Source organism: Mustela putorius, unplaced genomic scaffold, assembly GCF_011764305.1.
Source record: "Mustela putorius furo isolate JIRA1106 unplaced genomic scaffold, ASM1176430v1.1 tig00003896_pilon_pilon_pilon, whole genome shotgun sequence".
NCBI classification, from domain to species: Eukaryota; Metazoa; Chordata; class Mammalia; order Carnivora; family Mustelidae; genus Mustela; species Mustela putorius.
In genome coordinates, this window is record NW_025422045.1 from 12,147,400 (window position 1) to 12,167,386 (window position 19,987).

At 50.0% G+C, this 19,987-nt stretch overlaps 1 protein-coding gene across 2 annotated transcripts in view; it reads left to right on the forward strand.

Moving 5' to 3' along the window:
• The first annotated feature begins 676 nt into the window (after window positions 1–676).
• Window positions 677–19,987, forward strand: part of NOX5 (NADPH oxidase 5) — a 29,457-nt gene continuing 10,146 nt past the window's right edge. Inside the window, exons 1-11 of one of the 2 annotated variants that reach the window (XM_004758597.3) lie at window positions 677–1,012; window positions 4,938–5,061; window positions 6,821–6,971; window positions 9,284–9,494; window positions 10,350–10,584; window positions 11,721–11,874; window positions 12,110–12,288; window positions 13,284–13,466; window positions 14,870–15,002; window positions 16,907–17,049; window positions 18,874–19,065. In XM_004758597.3, coding sequence (XP_004758654.1) covers window positions 4,942–5,061; window positions 6,821–6,971; window positions 9,284–9,494; window positions 10,350–10,584; window positions 11,721–11,874; window positions 12,110–12,288; window positions 13,284–13,466; window positions 14,870–15,002; window positions 16,907–17,049; window positions 18,874–19,065 — 1,701 coding nt within the window. In that variant the 5' untranslated portion in view covers window positions 677–1,012; window positions 4,938–4,941. The remainder of the gene's footprint in view (window positions 1,013–4,937; window positions 5,062–6,820; window positions 6,972–9,283; window positions 9,495–10,349; window positions 10,585–11,720; window positions 11,875–12,109; window positions 12,289–13,283; window positions 13,467–14,869; window positions 15,003–16,906; window positions 17,050–18,873; window positions 19,066–19,987) is intronic. The other variant, XM_004758598.3, reaches the window with a different exon arrangement.

Below are 19,987 nucleotides of genomic sequence, written 5' to 3' on the forward strand. Positions count from 1 at the left end.
TAAGATAAAAAAAAAACAGTTATCATTTCCCTCATTTTGGAAAGTAACAAGAGACATCTTAAATCACCTGTTGAGGGTCCAAATCCCCACTAGACATCCAAGGTTATCTGCTCATGTCTTGCCAGACAGGACAAAATGTAAAAAGCACTTCAAATTTTAGTCACAGTGTGACCTTATCCAACTATTTGTATAATTTCTCTTAGATTTTTGGCCAGTAGGATTCTCCGACCTCCCTCCCTCCCTCCCCAGGTCCCTTGAACTGGGAACCTCTTCCCAGGACCATTCCGATGTATTTTACCCAATTCATTGGGACTGAGCTTTGCTTCTGTGAGTTAAATGCACAGTCTCCAGAGTCAGTCCAACACACCTGAACGCCTGCCCAGCCATCTGGACATGTCACTCACCTTTCAGAGTGCCACTCTCCCCTTTGGTGTAGTGACAGTAATAACCATACCAAACAGGGCCGTGTTTTGTATTTAATTGAACACTACGTGTAAAGTCCTTAGCACAACGCATGGTTCAGGGTAAGTGCTTCAACCTTTCTGTTGGTAATCTACATTATTGGGATTGATGAATTGCACTTGGCTCATTAAGGGCTGAGCAGAGCCTACTCTGACTTGATGGTGATTTTGGTTTTTTCCACAGTGCATTTCTAGATTTCCTACTTGCTGGTCTCCTTGAAGGAGGGAAAATGGAAGCTATCCAGCCAGATGGAAGACTGCCAACATCTTTCCAGTGAAATGCTTGCCTCACCCTTGCACCAGGCTGTTTGTCGGGATTTCTCTGGACCAAGTCAGCCTCTGGCCAGTATGTGGATGCCTGAGGGGCAGTGGGTGTGAGCAGCTCTTTAGAAGAGTCAGGAAGAGGAGGAGCTGGGGAGAGGTCAACTGTGGGCTTCCCCCACAAGCTGCTGTACAGACCATAGCCGCTTTGGGACCTGTGGTCTAGAAGATAGGAGAAAGGGTGTGCAGGCCAGAAGACCCAGCTAGCCAGACTTTGAAAGCCGCAGAGGGTGAGTGACTCTTTCTCTAGCTTTCCATGCCAGTGACAAGGGAAAGGCAAGGGTTCTTTGTAGTGGGGGAGCTACAGAGGATGACTGTCTGTCTGGGACAGAGGTCAGGAGACCTGAGCCTGCTCAGGTCTGCTCTTGCCTGGTTACCAGCAAGCTGTGCAATCTTGGGCATGTCACCAGACCTCTCTGGACCCGTTTTCACATCTGTAAGAGGAGGAATTGGCCTAGTCAGAGTAATGATATGTAGCATTTGTACAGTGCTTGTCAGTTGCACTTTCCCAAATAGCATCTCATTTGGTCATCATAGCAGCCCTTGCTGGAATGATGTTTGTCGCATGCTACAGATAAGCTCACCACAGGGCAGTGAGGCCAGTGATCAGGTAGGGCAGAGCAAGCCTGGATCTAAACTCCTGGTCTCCCGGGAAAATTCTGGCCTCTGCTGAGCACATTGTTCCCCTAGAGCTCTGAAATCTGAACATTCCTAGCTCCTCCTCGAGGACGTCTCTCTCCTTCGGTGCTACCTTCTTTTTCCCCTGCATCCCCTTCCTCCGTTCTTCCCACCAGCTGTACCAGCCTCTTCTCCACCAGCTTCCTAGAATTTCTTCTCCTTCTGCAGGCCTGAAACACTAACATTTCCAAGAAGAGGGACGTGCACACCAGCACACACCAGATAGCCCATCCCCACCCTCCCTGGGTTAGCACCTGCACGCAGCCTCTTTCCCAGAGTTCTCTCTACTTTGTGGAATGCCTTCCTGTGGGTCCCCAGGGGTAAAGTAAGTGGGGCTGCTGAACCTCCAGATGAGAGCCTGGACCTGCCGGCATGGGTCACCAACATCCAGGGTTCTGGTTAAATGTGCAGATTCTGGGGCTTCACCCCAAAGTTGGTGAGCCAGAGTGGACACTGTAGCAAGCTCTTCCTGTCTCTGACAGGCAGATGTCATAACTCGGGCACCGCTAGTCTTCCAACTACTGTGTTTGGACAGCAGCGGGGGTTGGCAGATAATATTTAGAGTGAATTATTCTTGTGTATCTGGAAAATGTCCTTCCTGATAAAGGTGGGTTATTATTTTTCGAAGGAAATTCCAGGATTTAACTTGGTTATATTCTAGTTTGAGTGTTGCATCTCTACCAGTTACATATGTCTAGAATTTTCCTTTTCATGTATGCTATCTACATCAGGATTGAGGAATGCTAGCTTTGTAAAATAAATTGGGAGTCTTACCATTATTATTACTTTTTTTTTTTTTTTTTTGCCATCAGAGCTAGTTTGATATTGGACTTATTCTTTGAAGATTGGGTAGAACTCAGCTATAAAAACAAGCTGGGGCTGACACGGTCATAAGTGGCTGACATTCCACCGCCTTTCTTATTTCTGAAATGAATGTTAGTCCGTTTGCATTGTAATATCTTCTTGAAATCAACTCATTTCCCTGAGTTCACCAAACAAGTACACTGGATACTGATGTGTCTGTAGTCTCTCCCTTTTTATTGCCTTTCTCAATATTAATGTTGTATTTTTCCCACTTGTTTTTTTTTTTTTTTAAGATTTTATTTACTTATTTGACAGACAGAGATCACAAGTAGGCAGAGAGGCAGGCAGAGGGAGAGGGAGAAGCAGGCTCCCTACTGAGCAGAGCGACTGATGCAGGGCTCAATCCTAGGACCCTGAGATCATGACCTGAGCTAAAGGCAGAGGCTTTAACCCACTGAGCCACCCAAGCACCCCCCCCCCAACTTGTTTTCTTTAATTGTGCTTTTCTACTTAGACTTTTTGAAGACCCAACTTCATTTTTACTGCACTGAAGCATTATTAATAAACAATAAACTGGACACTTAACATGAAGAATTTGATGAGTTTTTAACATATGGCTACATCTTCAAAACCATCATCATAATAAAAAATAAATGCATTATTTTGATCATTTTTAGTTTTCTAGTTCCTGAATTTCAGATTTTCTATTTAATAGTCTATCCTTCTATTTGTGCATGTGGATACTATATTGGTTTTTTTCCTGGTTCCTTAAGTGGAAGTGAGCTTGTTTATTTTTAATTTTTATGTAGAGATAGTTAATTCTCATTATTCATGGCAATTATGTCCTCTAAATTCATTGTAAACAATGAATTAGGGAATTCTGGGCCATTGTTCCTCGGGAAAATGCAGGGTTAGATTCCTGCCAACATTTGGGCACAAAACTTTGGTTTTTTTAATCAAACAATCAGTATAAAATCTCGTTTTATGTGTGCTTCTGTTTAAAGACTCCTTTAGGGGCACCTGGGAGCTCAGTTGGTTAAGCATCTGCCTTTGGCTCAGGTCATGATCCCAGAGTCCTGGGATCCAGCCTGCTGGCTATCTGGTCAGCAGGGGGTCTGCTTCTCCCTCTGATCCTCCCCCTCTCATGCTCTCTCTCTCTCTCTCTTTCAAATAAATAAATAAAACCTTTTTTAAAAAGACTCCTTTAAAAATATAGTTGATTTGTTAACATAGAACTCATGGTCAACAGTGCTAGGACTCATGTCTGAATAGAGTTTACCTAACACATGTATTTTTCCCCTTAAGGCATATCACAGCCTTTTTGTGTTTAGGAACACTAGCCAGCATCTCAACATCACTCTTGGGGCCATTTTAAACAGCAAAGTCACTGGCACAGCATAGGGACTATAATCAATAATATCGTAACAGTGTTGCCTGGTAACAGACAGTAGCTACACTTATCTTAAGCAAAACATAACTAGACATACACCTGAAACTGACGTAACATTGTGTGTCAACCACCCTTAAAAAACTTTTGTTAAGAATGAAAAAAAAAAAAGAAAAAGAAAATCACCAACAAAAAGCACAAAAATTTAAAACTTGCAGCACTCACTAGATCATGCAAAGGACACTCATTCTCAGTATGAGAGCTGAAATAGGAAGGCAGAGGGATCCCGTTTCAGCCTCAGCTGGGAACGTGTACATCAGGCAGCTGAAATTGATCACGACTTTGCTCATGCCTGCAATGTCTGGGAAAATGCTGCAAGTATCGGTTTGGGGGCTACTAATAAGTTTCAACAAACAGGTGAATTTAGGAATATGGAATCTGCAAATAATGAGGATCGATTGTAGCTAAATCATTTAAGGTTACATTGAACTCACGGGATACAGACAAAGCCATTCTCTCAGAGAAAAGTTTATGGCAACAGAAGCTATAAATCCTCACAGCTTCATTTTTGGTTTGTTGGGTTCTGATAACACAGGAAGTGTCCTCATTTACCAGTAACCTTTGTTCAGGTCATTGTGTACTTAGCTCATCTGGGAGGCTGTCAGTTTGCTGATACCCTTAGAGCATCATACAATGTGCTCTGGACATTGAGGTCTGAGTCCTGGTGATGCTCGTACTAGAAGTGTTCAAACAGAGGATGGGGCATAATGGAAACATACTGGCCAATTTGAACTTTCTCTCTCTCTCATTGGCTGAATAAATTTCTCTGAAAGACTCATCTGCTCTAAATCTATTTCCTCCCTATAAAACGTCATGATCCACCAAGCTGTGACAGAGAACAAATGAAGTAGTGGGTGGGAAGTATTTGGAAAACAGTGAAGAGCTGTGTAAATGTGAGGCAGGAAATATTGTCATGTTAACATGATGTGTTAACATGAGTGTGCCACTCTCTGACCTCAAGCCCACAGCCTAGGCTCCATCTCACTGGGACCCTATCATTCCAGAACATAAAGAGACACAAGTCCAGGCTGGCTGATGCCAGATGGAAGAAAGAGACAGGGACTTAGAGACGTAAAGAAGCAGTCTTGGGGAGGCTCCTTTCTCCTGGGCAAAGCGGGTCCAACCCATGGAAGGCCCAAGGACCTAGATAGAAGCAGGCACACGTCTTGGAACCACCAGAAGCCCTTGACACCCCAAACCCACAAACCTGTCTCCTCTTCTTCCAGCACCATGAGTACCGAGGAGGACACCAAATGGCTTCAGTGGGTGACGCACCAGTTTGAGACCATTGCGGGGGAAGACCGGGAAATCGATCTGCAAGAATTCAAAGCAGCCCTCAATGTGAAAGAGGCAAGTGTCCACTCCAGAAGTGGACCCTGTGCTCATAGCAGAGGAGCAGTCTGGTTCTCAGGGACACAGTACCTCGCAAGGAGGGAAAGATCGCCCCCTGGGCATCCTCAGGGCTTCTAGCCTCACCCCTAAGCAGGATCCAAGCATTTTAGTCTCTGCTCCTGATGCCCTCCCATCCCTCTGGTAGCCGTGCCTCCTGGGGGCTTCGAAACAACATATAAATTTGGGTGTCAGGAGCTCGCCAGATCTTAGGAAGTAGTTTTGGCCTCATGTTTTCCACCAGCCTCATGGGCAGAGTTGAGGCTATGGTGTCCATAAGCCTCCTTCCAAGAAATAAGATTCTCAGTGATTTGTATCCATGAAACTCCCACCCCCTCCCCAAAACCTCTCTCATTTCATAGGTTCTCTGCCCATTTCTGGAGAAGCCTGCGTACCCCACAAACAGGGTTTGTATCCATAGAGATACAGGGGGAGTGAGCCTGCAAATGTTAACTTCTCCCCACACGTTTCATGGGCTAGCATCTGGTGGTGGCCTGTGTCCTTGATAGGGGCGAGCCAATGAGCATCTGCATGTCTCTGTGTGCCCCTCACTTGCTGGTAGCAGGGATACTGCTAAGAACTCTAAATGCCATGGGGAGTAAACATGGGGAGGGGAAAAAAAGACATTCTGCCTAATAATACATTACACTCTTTTTTTTTTTTTTAAGATTTTATTTATTTATTTGAGTGAGAGAGCACAAACAGGGGAGGGGGAGCAAACTCCCCAGGACCCCAGGATTATGACCCCAGCCAAAGGCAGATGCTTAACTGACTGAGCCACCCAGGCATCCCAATACATTACAAGGATGCTGTAAATTATCTTAAGCTAAAGACCACTTGGGATGGTAGAGACTGATAAAGGCATTGACCAGGGATCCAGGAAAGAAAGAGGAGAGCCGAGGCAGGGGTGACTGTCTACAACAGACTTCAGCCCCCACTTCCTGCTTGTGAGCCCTCATGGTTTCTTTAGGTCAAACACGAAGCCCTGCAGGCCCCTCTCCCTGCTTCCAGGCAAGCCTCCCGCCGGGTGTACCTGGGGCACTGAGCCCGCCTGTCTTAATTTCTGTGTTGGGTGTCTAACACCAGGCCTGGCAAGTGGCGGCTGTGCAGGACATGATTGCTAAATGAATGCATGAATGAATGGGTGAATAACTGAATGCGTGAATAGAGTGAGTGAATAGGAGCTTAAGAACGAGCCCTAAGTATAAACTCAGGCAGCCTAAAGCAGTAAGTATAGGGACCATCCAGGTGTTCAAGGGCCATCTACCCTCTAAACCCTCCTGGTTCACCCCAAGGGGGATGAGACAGGACCCTGGAGGAGCCTGCAGGGGGAGACCTCGGTCTGACCCTTTTTTGCATGTTGAGGGGTCTGGAGTGCAAGGCTGATGGGGGTGACAGGCACTAGGGGACAGAAAACCTGTACAAATGACCAAGCGTGAGGGGCCAGCAGGGGGCTTGAGCCCCAGACACAAGCCCTTCCTCACTGCTGGGATCTGAACAGTACTTCCACGGGTGTCTAAACTTGCTCTGGGCCAGTGGGAGGGGCCGTGGACACCGCCCCCTGGTGTGGTCAAGCGGGCCGTTCCCACCACACGCGCAAGCACCAGGGACCCGCCTCAAGCCCACCACCCCACAACGCATGCGCGCAAAGCCCGCCGCACTTCAAAGCCGGGCCCCCTCGGCCACCCAGTGCCCATCTCCCGCCCTTCTCTGGCCACAGTCCTTCTTTGCCGAGAGGTTCTTCACTCTGTTTGACTCGGATGGAAGTGGCACCATCACCCTCCAGGAGCTGCTGGAGGCGCTGACCCTGCTCATCCACGGCAACCCTATGGACAAACTCAAATTCCTCTTCCAGGTGTACGACGTCGACGGTAAGGGCTCCGGAGGGGCGGGGATGGTCTCAGTGGGAGGAGCAAAGGGAATCCACCCCCTTCAGTGACTTTTCTCCAGCCCAGGCTGATGGTTCTCTCCCTCAGTGTGTCCATCCCCTACCCCTCCCACCCTCAACCCCTTTCTCCGGCTGACCACTGCCTCGCTTCTTGGAGAGGTGGCAAGAAGGGGCCACTCTGGCCCAGGAGACAGATGTCCTTAATTCGATCACCAGAAGCCTGATTTTTCTTTAAAGAAGAAAGCAAAAACCACCCATAACATTTTTCTGTACTGCCTTGTAATTGATCTCTCTGTCTCTATCTCTCTATACACACCTCCCCCCCCCCGCATATTTTTAATAGGATTACGCTCTACTGACTGCCTTTTCTTGCTAAACAACATGCACATTTGTTCGTGTAAGACTATATTGCTTTCTAACATAATTTTTACTGTAGCAAAATATACCTAACATTAAATTTACCACTTTAACCAATTTTATAAAGCTTTAACCATTTTTTAAGTGTCAGTGCAACAACGTTCAGTGCATTCATATTGTTGGGCAACCCACCACCATCCACCCACAGAACTTTTTCATCTTTCCAAACTGTAAATTATCTTAAGCTAAAGACCACTTGGGATGGTAGAGACTGATAAAGGCATTAACCAGGGATCCAGGAAAGAAAGAGGAGAGCTGAGGCAGGGGTGACTGTCTACAACAGACTTCAGCCCCCACTCAGTACAATTAGCCACGGGGAGCCACTAAAGAGTGTTGAGCAGGGAAGTCCCTGGGCTGGATATGCATCCTGAAAAGTTAAACCTAGCTGCAGCCCTACTCCTGGGCATGGCCCTCTGGCCTATGGGGTTTCTTAACTCCCAGTCCCACCTGACTCAGTCTAGCCAGACCTCATTCCTGGAACCCATTCCCCAAATTGGCCCCCTTCCCCTCGTACATAGGGAGTTGACCACACCAAGTCTCCATGGGACAGTCCTCCTTGACTGCTTTCTGACCACCAAGCTTTGCTCACTCCCGAGAGGTTGATTTTTGACGGGAGAAGCAACACGCTCACCTTTTCCTTGCAGAGTTTTGGTTGGGGGCGGGGGGAGAGGCAGTACAGGGCAGGTGAAAGGCAGGAACTAGAGAGCATTCCCTTCCAGTGGCTTCTGTTTTCTCTGAGAGTCAGGCAGGGATTGGATGCACATGGAGGAGAGAAGTGATCCTGTAGGCAGTAGGAGAATGACCTTACCAGAGAATCAGGATAAGGTTTCTGGGCAAGTTGAAGGCCTTGCTGTGGCTGAGGATCAAAGCTTCCTGCTCTCTTGAGTGCTTTTCTCCAAGAATGTTCTATCAGCTGCCCTGGTGCAGGAAGGGAAAGGATAGGTGGCTAGATTCACTCAGGAATGGGATATGTTTAGGTCACTAGAATAGAAGGACAGCGGGATGAGGAGGAGGAATGTGTGTATGAGAGTAATAAAGAAGGCGGACCCTGGATTTGAAACTAGCCAAGGAGTGAATAAAGTTGAATGGACCAGAGGGTGTGAAGGCACAGGGGAGGGACTCTGGATGCAGTTAGAGACCTGCGGCATAGTGGCTCTTGGCTAGGAAACCTGAAGTACGGGAGGCGTGCTGGAGAGCAATACATGAGACTGCACTGTCATGTGATTACAGACTTTGGCTTGGGCCTTTATGATGATTAAAATACCAATAAGACTTTCCAATTATATGCAGCTACCTTCTTCCAGATACCACAGTAAGTATTTTATAATGACCTGTTATCCTTGAACCAGTTCTGAGAGGGAAGGAATATTATCCCCATTCTATAGATGAACAAAGTAAGGTTCACTACCCCAAAGGACTTATAGCCCACCATCACAGTAAGGGGCAGAAACATGAAGCCACCTCATGTGTATGTGCATCCAAATCGGGCCAAGAACTCATTAATCATGGGCCCTGCTGTTCATGCGGAGTGGGAAAATACACAGAAAAAAAGGCTAAGCTCACTACTTAGAGAGGAGGCTGCAGATTCTGGAGAAAGGCATGCACTGAAGCTAAGATTCTCCATGCTTGGGGAGGAGTTTCTCTCCACAGACCTGGGCAGTGGGGAGCCATGGAAGGTTTCTGAACTGAGGATGACATTATGTACTTTGATTGCTTGATCTACACCCAGAAAGGGACTTGGTTGGGAGAAAACTGGAGGTGGGCGAACAGGGAAAGCTCATCTCGCCATGCAATAGTTGGGCAGGCAGGGGGAATCTGCAGGTAGAGAGTAGGGTCCCGGGCAAGCTCCCACTCGGCTTCGATCCCCACTTGACACAGGCAGCGGGTCCATCGACGTGGACGAGCTGCGCACCGTGCTGCAGTCATGCATGCGCGAGAGCGCCATCTCGCTGCCGGACGAGAAGCTGGACCAGCTGACGCTGGCGCTCTTTGAGTCCGCCGACAAGGACTGCAACGGCGCCATCACCTTCGACGAGCTCCGGGACGAGCTGCAGCGCTTCCCCGGGGTCATGGAGAACCTGACCATCAGGTGCGGTGAGGCTAGATTCCAGGGGCGCAGAGAGGGGACCCTCGGTCCCGCCCCACCCAGTTTCTTATAGAGGACAAAGGCCTGTTCTGCTGGGGGCTCATATCGGGTCTCCGATTTACAGTGTCTTTTCAGAATCTTCACAGTATTAAGCCCCTGCAGTGGGCTGGGCATTTTTACAAATATGCCAGTGCGTTTTGTAGTAATGGAAAGGAAATTAGCGACCGCACCAGAACTGATTTCCAAAAAGAAATTAGTTAGCTCACCTGAAGTAACTTACCGAGGATCACACCTATAATTAGCAGACATTTATTCAACTTGGTCAAGCAGGCACTATTAATTTATACGTAATTTACGTAATTTATGCCAATAAACAAATGCATCAACTAGAGAAGTGCTAAGTAGGAAAGAGCTGCGGAGGAGAATAAAGTAGCCGGGGTGTTCCAGGCTCCGAAGAGTGCCACTTTTATGGTTCATTCTTTTTGTGTATTAGGTTACTTGTGGGTTATTTACCACAACATATCTCAGAATTTTCCATTCTTTTCGATTGCCTCCCCCCACCACCCCCAGCTGGTAGGTAAGGGAAGTAATAGAAGCAGACGTGATTGTGGCATCAGGCAGATGGGAGTTCCATCCCGGCTTTGCCTGCTGTGTGACTCTGAGCAAGTCGCTCGATCTCTCTGTGTCCTGGTATAAAGGGAAGCCGGCCGCTGGCCAGGAGGATCCAGAGAGTTGGTCGGTTACAGCGGGCGTGGGGTCTCTAGGTTGCTGCTGGGGGGCTGCCCGCCACACCCTGTGAGGATTCCCCCTCCGCCCAGCGCCGGGCTGGTCCCTCTGAGCAGAGCCCCTCTCTCGCAGCGCCGCCCACTGGCTGACGCCCCCAGCCGCCCAGCCGCGCCGGCGGCGTCCCCGCCTTCTGACCTCAGCCTACTGGCACAACCACCGCAGCCACCTGCTCTGCCTGACAGCCTACACGGTCCTCCACGTGCTGCTCTTCGCGCTGGCGGCCAGCGCGCACCGGGCCCGCGGCCCCAGCGCCATGGTGGCCAAGGGCTGCGGCCAGTGCCTCAACTTCGACTGCAGCTTTATCACGGTAGGACTGCGGGGGCACAATGCCCGGGGAAGCAGGGTGAAGGGGTGAGGTTGCTGGGGGATGCTGATATAAGTTCCTCATAGCCCAAGGGACCCACACGTGGAGTCCTGGTGCCAGGGCAGAAGGGCTCCTCAGAAGTCAGTTGGATCAATCAATATTCATTGGACATTGGGACCCAGAGAGGGGCAGTGACTTGTCCATAGTCACACCGCCTGTAAAACACAGCCAGCATTTTTGTGCACTAACCATGTACAGTCAGGGTGCTAGGCCCTCTCCTTTTGATGTTCACAACAATCTAAGTGGCCCCAGGGCAGGTGGACAGCAGACAGAGAACGAAAAACCCTTCCACTGACCCAATATCTGCTCATTTACTTATAATTACCTGCATGCCCTATTATCATTAGCCAGTAGACTTACAGAACACAATAAGGCAAGAGTCATCTTAACGATCAGGAATGTACATCTTTAGTTCAGATACTCTTCAGCATCTTAGGTGGGTTTTATTTTTAACTTTGTAACTGGCCACATACCAAGAGTCGGAGTCCCATGACTCATCTGCTTGGCCACTCACATTAGTAACACTGCTTTCAGTCAGTACCTTCTCTGCAGGGAATCTTGTCTTTCCTGTGAGAGGCAGTTTAATTTGGTTAAAACCAGACAACATCATCTGCAAGTCCCTATATCTGGGCACACATATATCGAAAGCAAATGAGCAGGAAGGGAACCCTGGTCTCAAGCCCCTTTGGAGAACCCGGTCTTCCTCCAGGACACCTTGAGACATAACACGTGCCTGTCTGATACACAGACTAAATGAGGGCACCGTGTCGACGCGGGTATTAAATGTTAGCAAAAGCTTCTGTGCTTCTCGTGTGTTTAGGTGAAAGTAATAACAGCAGCCATTCTGTAACATTTGCTCTCCCTGCCTTGACTCCGGAGACCGTGCTTTGGACACCTCAGCTGCCGACCTAGGGGAGCAGCAAAGGCTTGGGGCAGGGAAGATGGTGAAGGCCTTCCCCACCTCCCAGCCTGCTCAGGAGGCACAGCCAGCTCAGAAGGAGATGGGGAGATGGCTGCTGGGGAAGGGAGAATGGGGCGGAGGGAGAGCCAGGCAGGGGGCTCTCTGCTGCTCTGTCCAGGTGCTGATGCTGAGACGGTGCCTGACGTGGCTGCGGGCTACCTGGCTGGCGCAGGTCCTGCCACTGGATCGAAACATCCAGTTCCACCAGCTCATGGGCTACGTGGTGGTTGTGCTCTCCCTGGTGCACACTGTGGCCCACGTTGTGAACTTCGGTGAGTGGCCTGGGGCTGGGGGAGAGGACGTGGGTGGGCCTTTCTCCAGCCCCTAGCCCAGGACATGGGGCTCAGCCCCTGTGTGTCTTGCAGGCCCAGTGGGTGGGGAGGGGGTGTCCTGTACCAGCCAGTGGTCTGGCTGGAAGTCTCTACCCATGTGGGTGTCTGATGGGGGTGGGGGGGTCTCCAAAAAGAAAGGTGGAGAGGGAAGAGGTTGTCTTGTGCTCATCTCCAGCGCTTCAGGCTCAGTCCGAGGACAGCCCCTTCCGGTTCTGGGAACTGCTGCTCACCACCAGGCCTGGCATCGGCTGGGTCTATGGCTCAGCCTCCCCGACTGGTGTGGCTCTGCTGCTGCTGCTGGTCCTCATGTTTGCCTGCTCCAGCTCCTGCATCCGGAGGAGTGGCCACTTTGAGGTGTCCAGCCCTTCCCCTTGGCTCTCCCCAGCTGGATCCCCTCTTCGTTCCATGCCGTGTCCCCTCGCATTTACTCCAGAGCCCAGGCAGTGCCCAGGCTGGTCTGCATATTATGTGCATGTGCTCTGGGGTCTTTCACTGGGCTGTAGTATATGTCTGCCAAGTGGAAGACTTTTGACTCTGGAAGATTCTGCCTTTTTGCCAACCTGCCCAAATTGGATTAGACCAGGCTCAGGGAGAGGAAGGAGCACAAGCTTGCTCAGCTTCCTCATCTATAAAGTGGACTTAGAGTTCTCTACCTATGAAGTTATTTTAGGAATTAAATGAGATGACATATGGGAAGCCCCTACTATTCACAGGGCACACAGATGCTCCCAACACGTAAGTTCCATTTTCATTCCCCTCTGGGTAGTGTCCTCAAGATGCAGGAGGTCACAGATTTAGTTTGGAGCCCCTTGGACTAATCTGCTCACATTAGATTGACACATACAGAGCCCCAGCAGCAATCCTTTGACGTGGGACTCCGCATCCTCATTTGGCCAATGAGGAGTCTGACCCTCACACAAGGAATCTCACAGCCCATAATAGCAGGCGTTCAAACTCAGCGCTCTGTTCTTTCTTCTTCACACCCAGGAAATTACTTTCTTTTCTTCCCCCTGAAAATGGGTCAATGTCATGGGAACATTGATGCTGATAAGCGCTTTGAGGGCACTCCACTCAGGCCAGGCTATCCCTAGGCAGATGTTTCAGATGTTTGCTGCGAGTACTAGGAGCTCTTATATTAAGATCCCTGGGCCAAGCCCCCAGAATAAAGAAACCCCAAAGCTTCCCATCCCCAGCCTCCTACACAGCCCTGTCTCCAGGAGAGGGTGTATTCGACCAAGGCTCTGGGTCTGCCCAGGCTTTGAGGTTGGCTCTGAGCTCTGATGCTGTTGCACCCCAGCCAGGTCTCAAGCTCTGGAAGCTTACCACCCCCTCCCTCCTCACCCTCACAGGTGTTCTACTGGACCCATCTGTCTTACTTCCCCATGTGGATTCTGCTCATTTTGCATGGGCCCAACTTCTGGAAGTGGCTGCTGGTCCCTGGCATCCTGTTCTTCCTGGAGAAGATCATCGGGCTAGCAATATCCCACATGGGAGCCTTTTGCATCGTGGAAGTCAATCTCCTTCCCTCTAAGGTGCGAAGGGGAGTTGCAGGTGGAGGGCACAGCAGCTGGATACCCTGTTAGACTCACAAGGAGATAGGGACCAGCATAGCTACAGCCCCTGCCCAGCAGAGGAGACCAGCAAAGTCTGGGATCCAGTCTGGCCTTCAGGAGTGACACCTGAGGCAGAGGAATGACAGGTAGTCAGGACACTGCTCCAGACCAGCTCTGCCACATCGGGGTTCTGAGAGACGAGCAAGAGTTTGCTGCACAGACATGGAAGGGTACTCCCAGAGAAGGAACAGCACCAGCAAAGGCACCGGGTTGTGGGTGGGTATACTGTCCTTGGGGACTGTGAGTAATGTAATTTGGCACAGCTGGAGCCAAGATGCCTGGAAGAAGAGGTGGGTGGGGCCTGATGGGCCAGGAGGATCCACATCCTGCAGGCAACAGGGAACCCCTGAGCAGGCTAGTAGGGAGGGGGCAGGCAGTCATATTAGATTGGGTCTTAATTCCAGCCAGATTTCTGCAGTCACTCTGTGGGAGATGAGATGGCTTGGTGAGGACTTTTGGGAGGTTATTGCACATATGCAGATGAGAGCTCATGAGGGCCTTCACCTTAAATGGGGGCTGTGGGGTGGGGGTGGGGCAGCCTATCACAGAAAAGCTCAAGAGGTCACTGGGTTTATTCGGGGGTGAGAGAGAGGAAGGAGCCCGGGACCTCTCCCAGGTGTCTGAGTGCCAGGGCCATTTGTGGGGAAAGGGAAGGCAGCTCCAGGTGGGCTCACTTCCAGGCACTTGAGTGTGAGATGGCTGTGGAGAGTGAGGGGTTTTATATCAAGGCTCTGGCCTCAGACAGTGTGATGAGATTTGCATCCCATAGTTTCCTCGCTGATGGGCTTGTGCAAGCTCCTTAGCCATTCTGAGCCTTAGCTTCCCATCTATAAAGTGGAGAAAGAATGACCTCCATGTCTGAAAATGGCCATGAGGACCAGAGATCATACTTTCCCTGCTTCAGTGAATGCTCAGTGAGCCAAAGGTGTGGTCCAGGAGGGTGTCATTCTCCCAGAGGAGATGCCCATGAGTGGCTGGAATCCCAGCCAAATGCTACAGAAGTTCCTAGCAAACGGCTAGAGCTGTCAGGAGGTTATAGAGAAGGGGCCACTAAAAGCCGTGTTTACACCCTCAGAAGTGGGATCAAGCCATGAGCCTCACTTCAGACACATCTCAGCTCTCCCACTTTCTGATCACAGCCCGCCCCCAGCCTGGCAGAGGGGTGCAGGGTGAGCCCCACTCATAGGCACGAGAGGGTCCCATGTCCGGGTCCGCTTGGGTAGTGGTGGAGGAGGATGGCCCGGCTTTTGCCCTCTTGCCGGGGCGGGGGGGCTGGCAACTCTGGGCTCACACGGATCACCCTGACCTTCTTCTCTCCCCAGGTCACCCATCTCCTCATTGAGAGGCCCCCTCTCTTCCACTACAGGCCAGGCGACTACTTGTACCTGAATGTCCCCAGCATTGCACGCTATGAGTGGCACCCTTTCACCATCAGCAGCGCTCCAGAGCAGAAAGGTATGGGGTTCTGCAGGGCAACAGGTGCAGGCTGGGAACCAGGAGAATGGAAGTGAACAAGACCAGAGACCCCCAGTCTCGTCTTCCAAAACCTCCCTCCAAAACCAGGAAGCAGATGCCCAAACACTTACTGTCTGGGGAGGCCAGGGCTGGACCAGCTGCCGTGAAGATCACATGAGGGCTAGTCATCTTCCCCCATCCCTATGGAGCCTCAGGGCAGCAGAATCCCTCGAATCCTTCTTCCCCATCCCTGGACCACTCCCATTTCTCTCTGGCTCCCCAGCACCCACAGAACTGCTCGGCTCACCCTTCCTCCGCCCAGTGGACTTCTGGCCCCCAGCCATGTGTGTGCCTGCTTCCAGCCTTGGGCTGTCATCAGAGCTAGCTCGTGGATCTCTGCCCTCTTCCTAGGCCAGAGATCGGCCTTTCTGCCTTAAGTGGCACCTCTGGCAGGGAACGCCTTGCATGACCTATGACAGCGAGACCCTTGCTCAACACCATGAAGGGTAAAGAGTGCTGGTTGCCTGTTTTCTCTGGTCCATCCATATTAAAAGCTTTAGTTCTACTCAGGATGCCTCCCAGGGAAACGTAGTGCCCACAGTTCAAGGTGTAACCCCAGGTTAAGTGTTCCCCAGGTTAAGACTGCCCACCACCTGCCCTGAGTGGTGGCTCACATGTACCACGAGGCAGAGGTGGGGGTGCTGGCAGGAGAGGGAAGGTTGTTTTCTTCCAAGTTTTCTTTCCTGTTCTGTTTCTCAAGAAGATGCCTGCTCTCAGAAAAGTCAGACAGTATAGAAATATGTACAGAAGAAAATTTAAATTCCTCAAATAATTCCATCCAAAGAAAGCCATTGTCAGTCTTTTGGTGATCTGTCTTAATGTTTCTTTCTTTCTTTCTTTTTAAAGATTTTATTTATTTGAGAGAGAGAGCACAAGCAGGGGGAGAGCGGTAGGCAGAGGGAAAGGGAGAAGCAGGTTCTCTGCTGAGCAGGGAGCCTGATGCGGGGCTCCATACCAGGAACCCGGTATCATGACTGAACCAAAGGCAAATGCTTAACCAACTGAGCCACCCAGGCGGCCCTGTATTACTATTTCTATGTGGCTCTATTGGTGCAGAGAGAATTTTGCCTACATGAATCTCACTGTTCACACTTTTTGCAGTCCACTTTTTCTCCATGCACAGAATATCTTTGAAGGTCTTTGCATATCTGTTCTTTTAAAACAAGAGCTTTCCTCTGCGGCTGCATGGTATTCCAGTATACTGATACTAGTGTGATTACAAGGACTGTGTGCACTATACGGAGGCGTCATTGATGGGACCCCTTCTCCAAGGGCTTTCTTCAGGGTTTCAGCTTGGAATCTGCCATCTCCTGGGTCCCAAGTCGCCTTGCTCTAATGTTGTGGATTCTCTCTTGTGCCCTTCAGCGGAGAAGCTGCCCCACGCTGCCTTCTACTAGTCGCCCACTCTGCAGAGCACCTGAATAAGCCCCTGTTCCATCCCAGGCACTGGGCACAATGAAAGCCATTGGTCCCACCACAGCCTGAACACCTCCAGTGTGCAGAGTCATTGATGGGTCCCTGGTTGAATGTAGGAGGGAGTGGTCCTTGCCATGGGGAGACCCTGGACTGATAGAGGAGGCAGGGCCCGCACCTCCAGGGAGCTCCCCTGTCTTGGCAGAGGAAACTGAACCCTTGCTTTGTAGGCTTACATTGACTCCATGGATCTCGTGCTGGGGAGATCAGATTTCCAAGTCCCGGGGCTGTGACTCTGGTTGGGACCCAAAGAAGGACATTCCATCTGGGACTTGAGCACTTAATGCCCAGCTCCAGTCCCTGGGGTGGGACACGTCTGCTCCCTGCTGGAGGAGCCAGTGTTGAGCCCCCTTCCCTCCCCCCTTGCTCAGACACCATCTGGCTACATGTGCGGTCCGAAGGCCAGTGGACAAACAGGCTATATGAATCGTTCAAGATGTTGTGCCCCATGGACTGTGGCTCCGGACAGCTGTCAAAGAGTCTGAAGAGGAGAAGGAGCCAGAGGAGGCCCCAGGTAGGTGGCTTTGGTGGAGGAAGGGTCCACCATGGAGACAAACCCCACAGGGACCATGTTGCTATCTCCTTGGCTGGTGAGTATCCATCACTGGGCAGCTGCTGTATACACCCGCTGAACAGCCACACAGGGTGAACCAGCTGTGAACTAACTATGTGATCCAAGAGCCCGATGTCCTCCCCCAGGACCCCAGGTCCTCCCCAGGCCTCCTTCAGAAGCCGGGGGGCAATGGAAAGGGAGAGGAAATTGATACTAAGCTAGTAGATCAGAAAAACCTGCCTCCATGTCTCTGCTCCAGCATGTTCTAACTGTACAGCCTTGCACACCCTTTGGCCTCACCAAGCTTTATCGTATTCATCGTATTCAACTGGAGGAGGCCCCCATCCTTGGCCTCCCTTGCTCAAACGATTCTTTTAAAGGACCGAGGATGGAATGGATGCAGGTAAAGTACTGAGCTGACCAGACAGCAGGGTCCCCATGGACCCCCCCCCATCGTCCCCGTCCGCAGCAGCAGTGGCACCATTGTTATCTTCTGAGCCCTGATGAAACTCACAAAGCCGGCAAGTTGCCAGTGTCTGGAATGAATGCAGGCTCTGGGAGGTTTTGGAGGAATACAGCGAGATCACAGTAAAAAACAGACAAAGGAGGCTGGAGGTGTCTGGACACAAAGCTAGTAGACAATACCACTCAGCTGGGAGACGTGTTAATACGGGGAAACCCTGCCGAGGGTCAAAGGAAAAGAAGTCCCGGGCCTGGCTCAGCCCTGCCATGCCCTTGTGGAATTTGAAGTCCAAGCGAGAAAATGAGGCAGAATTCTGCCAATCCAGACCAGAGGCAGGCATCCCTCCCGAAAGATGCAAAGCTTTGGGAAATGAACGGGTAGGTGGAAACAAGCAGGATGTTCTCTGGACAGAGGAAGCTGGCTTTCCAAACCAGGTGACTCCTGCACCTCAGGAAACAGTGAATAGATTCATTAAAGGCTGTGTTTCTTTGGGACCTCAGGCACCGCCACTGAAGAATAAATTGGCACAATCTTTCTGGCACGTGGTCTGGCCACATGTGTCAGTCTATTAAATATGTGGACCCACTGGCCCTGCATTTCCATTTTTAGGACTAGTTAATTGGAGAGTTGCACAAGAAGTGCATTAGTCACCGTTTTCATTCATTCACTGAGCAAATATTTATCGAGCACAGCACCTACGGTTTTCTAAGGACTGTTCTAAGGTGCTGAGGATCTGTCAGTAGGCAAAACTGACACAGTCCCTGCTTACCTTCTGGCAGGAGAGACAGACAATAAACAAACAAAATACATGCATAATGTGTCAAGTGAAACTAAATGCTATGAAGAAAAATAAATCGGGGGAGAGGGATAGAGACGGGAAAGGTGCTATTTTATACATGGTGGTTGTTAACAAAAATGAGAAAATGGGAATACTTGAAATGCCCAACAATAGGGGTGTAGCTAAATAAATTACTGGTTACCTTGTTCAGGGAATGGTATGTTCCTTAAAAAAGATTATGTAACTGCATATGCATTAGCATGGAAAACTAGTAAAGATGTACTAAGTGGAAAAGGCAGGTTAGAAAGTGGTATGTTTCATTTATGTAAGACTGTGTGCGTGCGACTGTGTGTGTGTGTGTGTTTAAGTAAGTAAAAGTCTGGAAGGACCTAGAAAAATGTTTAGAGGAGCGCTATTCTGCTTTATTCAGGGTACTTTTTCACTTTATTCTTGCACGTACTATAACACGGGAATCTCTACAAACTAGCATGTATTGATTTCATGTTTTAAATAACAAAGCAGTTTCCACTTTGAAACAAAACAGAGCTTGCCCAGCCAGCCCATGCATTCAGGAACCTCGGCACAGGGAGCAGTGGCCTTCAGCAGGGACGTCACCGTGGAGCTGACCTCCTACAGGCCCAAGGGAACTCCACAGCAGGGAGACCAAGGCGTGGTAGGCACGGGGACTGAGGAAGGGGCTCCAGCCCAGCGGGGAGCCCCAGCCCATCTGGGCCCAGTAAGGCTGCGGAAACTGGGGCTGGAGGCGGGAAGCTGGGGTGTTTTTCTCCCAGGGGTGGTGAGTCCTTGGAACTTGGGAGAGAGGTCCTTAAGGGCAAGCCACACACACGAAACGCACAGGACATGGTGTTCCCATAACCAGGCGTTGGCGCACCCCCTTCAGAACTTTTGCCAGTCTCTCCCCACTGAGAATCTTTCCAACCTAGCATCTCTCTTTACTCCCCAACAACACTTTTGTTGGGTCCGTTATCAAAGGAACGAGACTGAGACAAGGTGAAAGTTATGCAAAGCCTTATTCTATGCCAAGCATTAGAAGTCAGACTGACCGGCCAGGGCTGCCTCCAAAGAGAGCGACTTTGGTCTAAGCCCCTTGGTCTTACAGGCTAGTTTTTATAGGGCACAATCACAGACATTTACATATGTGGCTTTGGCTGACTGGATGTCTCCTATCTGTGTTTTAGTAACGGTTACCTGGAACTGATAGTAGTAACTGCTGAGGCATTTATTAAACAACAAAATGGCTATCTAGACAACATGGCAATGAAATGGCTACCCAGGCAACAAAATAGCTATCTAGGCAACACGGAGTCACTCTGGCTAAGCAGGCCCCGCAGGCCCTAGGGGTTTAACAGGTTTTAACGTGGAATTGGCCCCAACAACTTTCAACTTCATTGTATCTAAAAGGCTGCTTGAGATGGCTGCTTTAATGGCAAACTAGTAGCATGTGCCATCATTGGAAGATAACTCTAGAAGTAAAAATCAATAAAAACCCATGTGACTCCATTCTTGTCCAATGTTCCTGCCTGGTCATGCTCCGAGCCTGAAGCTGAGATACACTCCTCCTCTTTCTCTCTTGGACTCTCTCTCATACTCTTTCTCTTTCTCACTTTGTAAAAAAAAAAAAAAAGGTGGGACTGGTG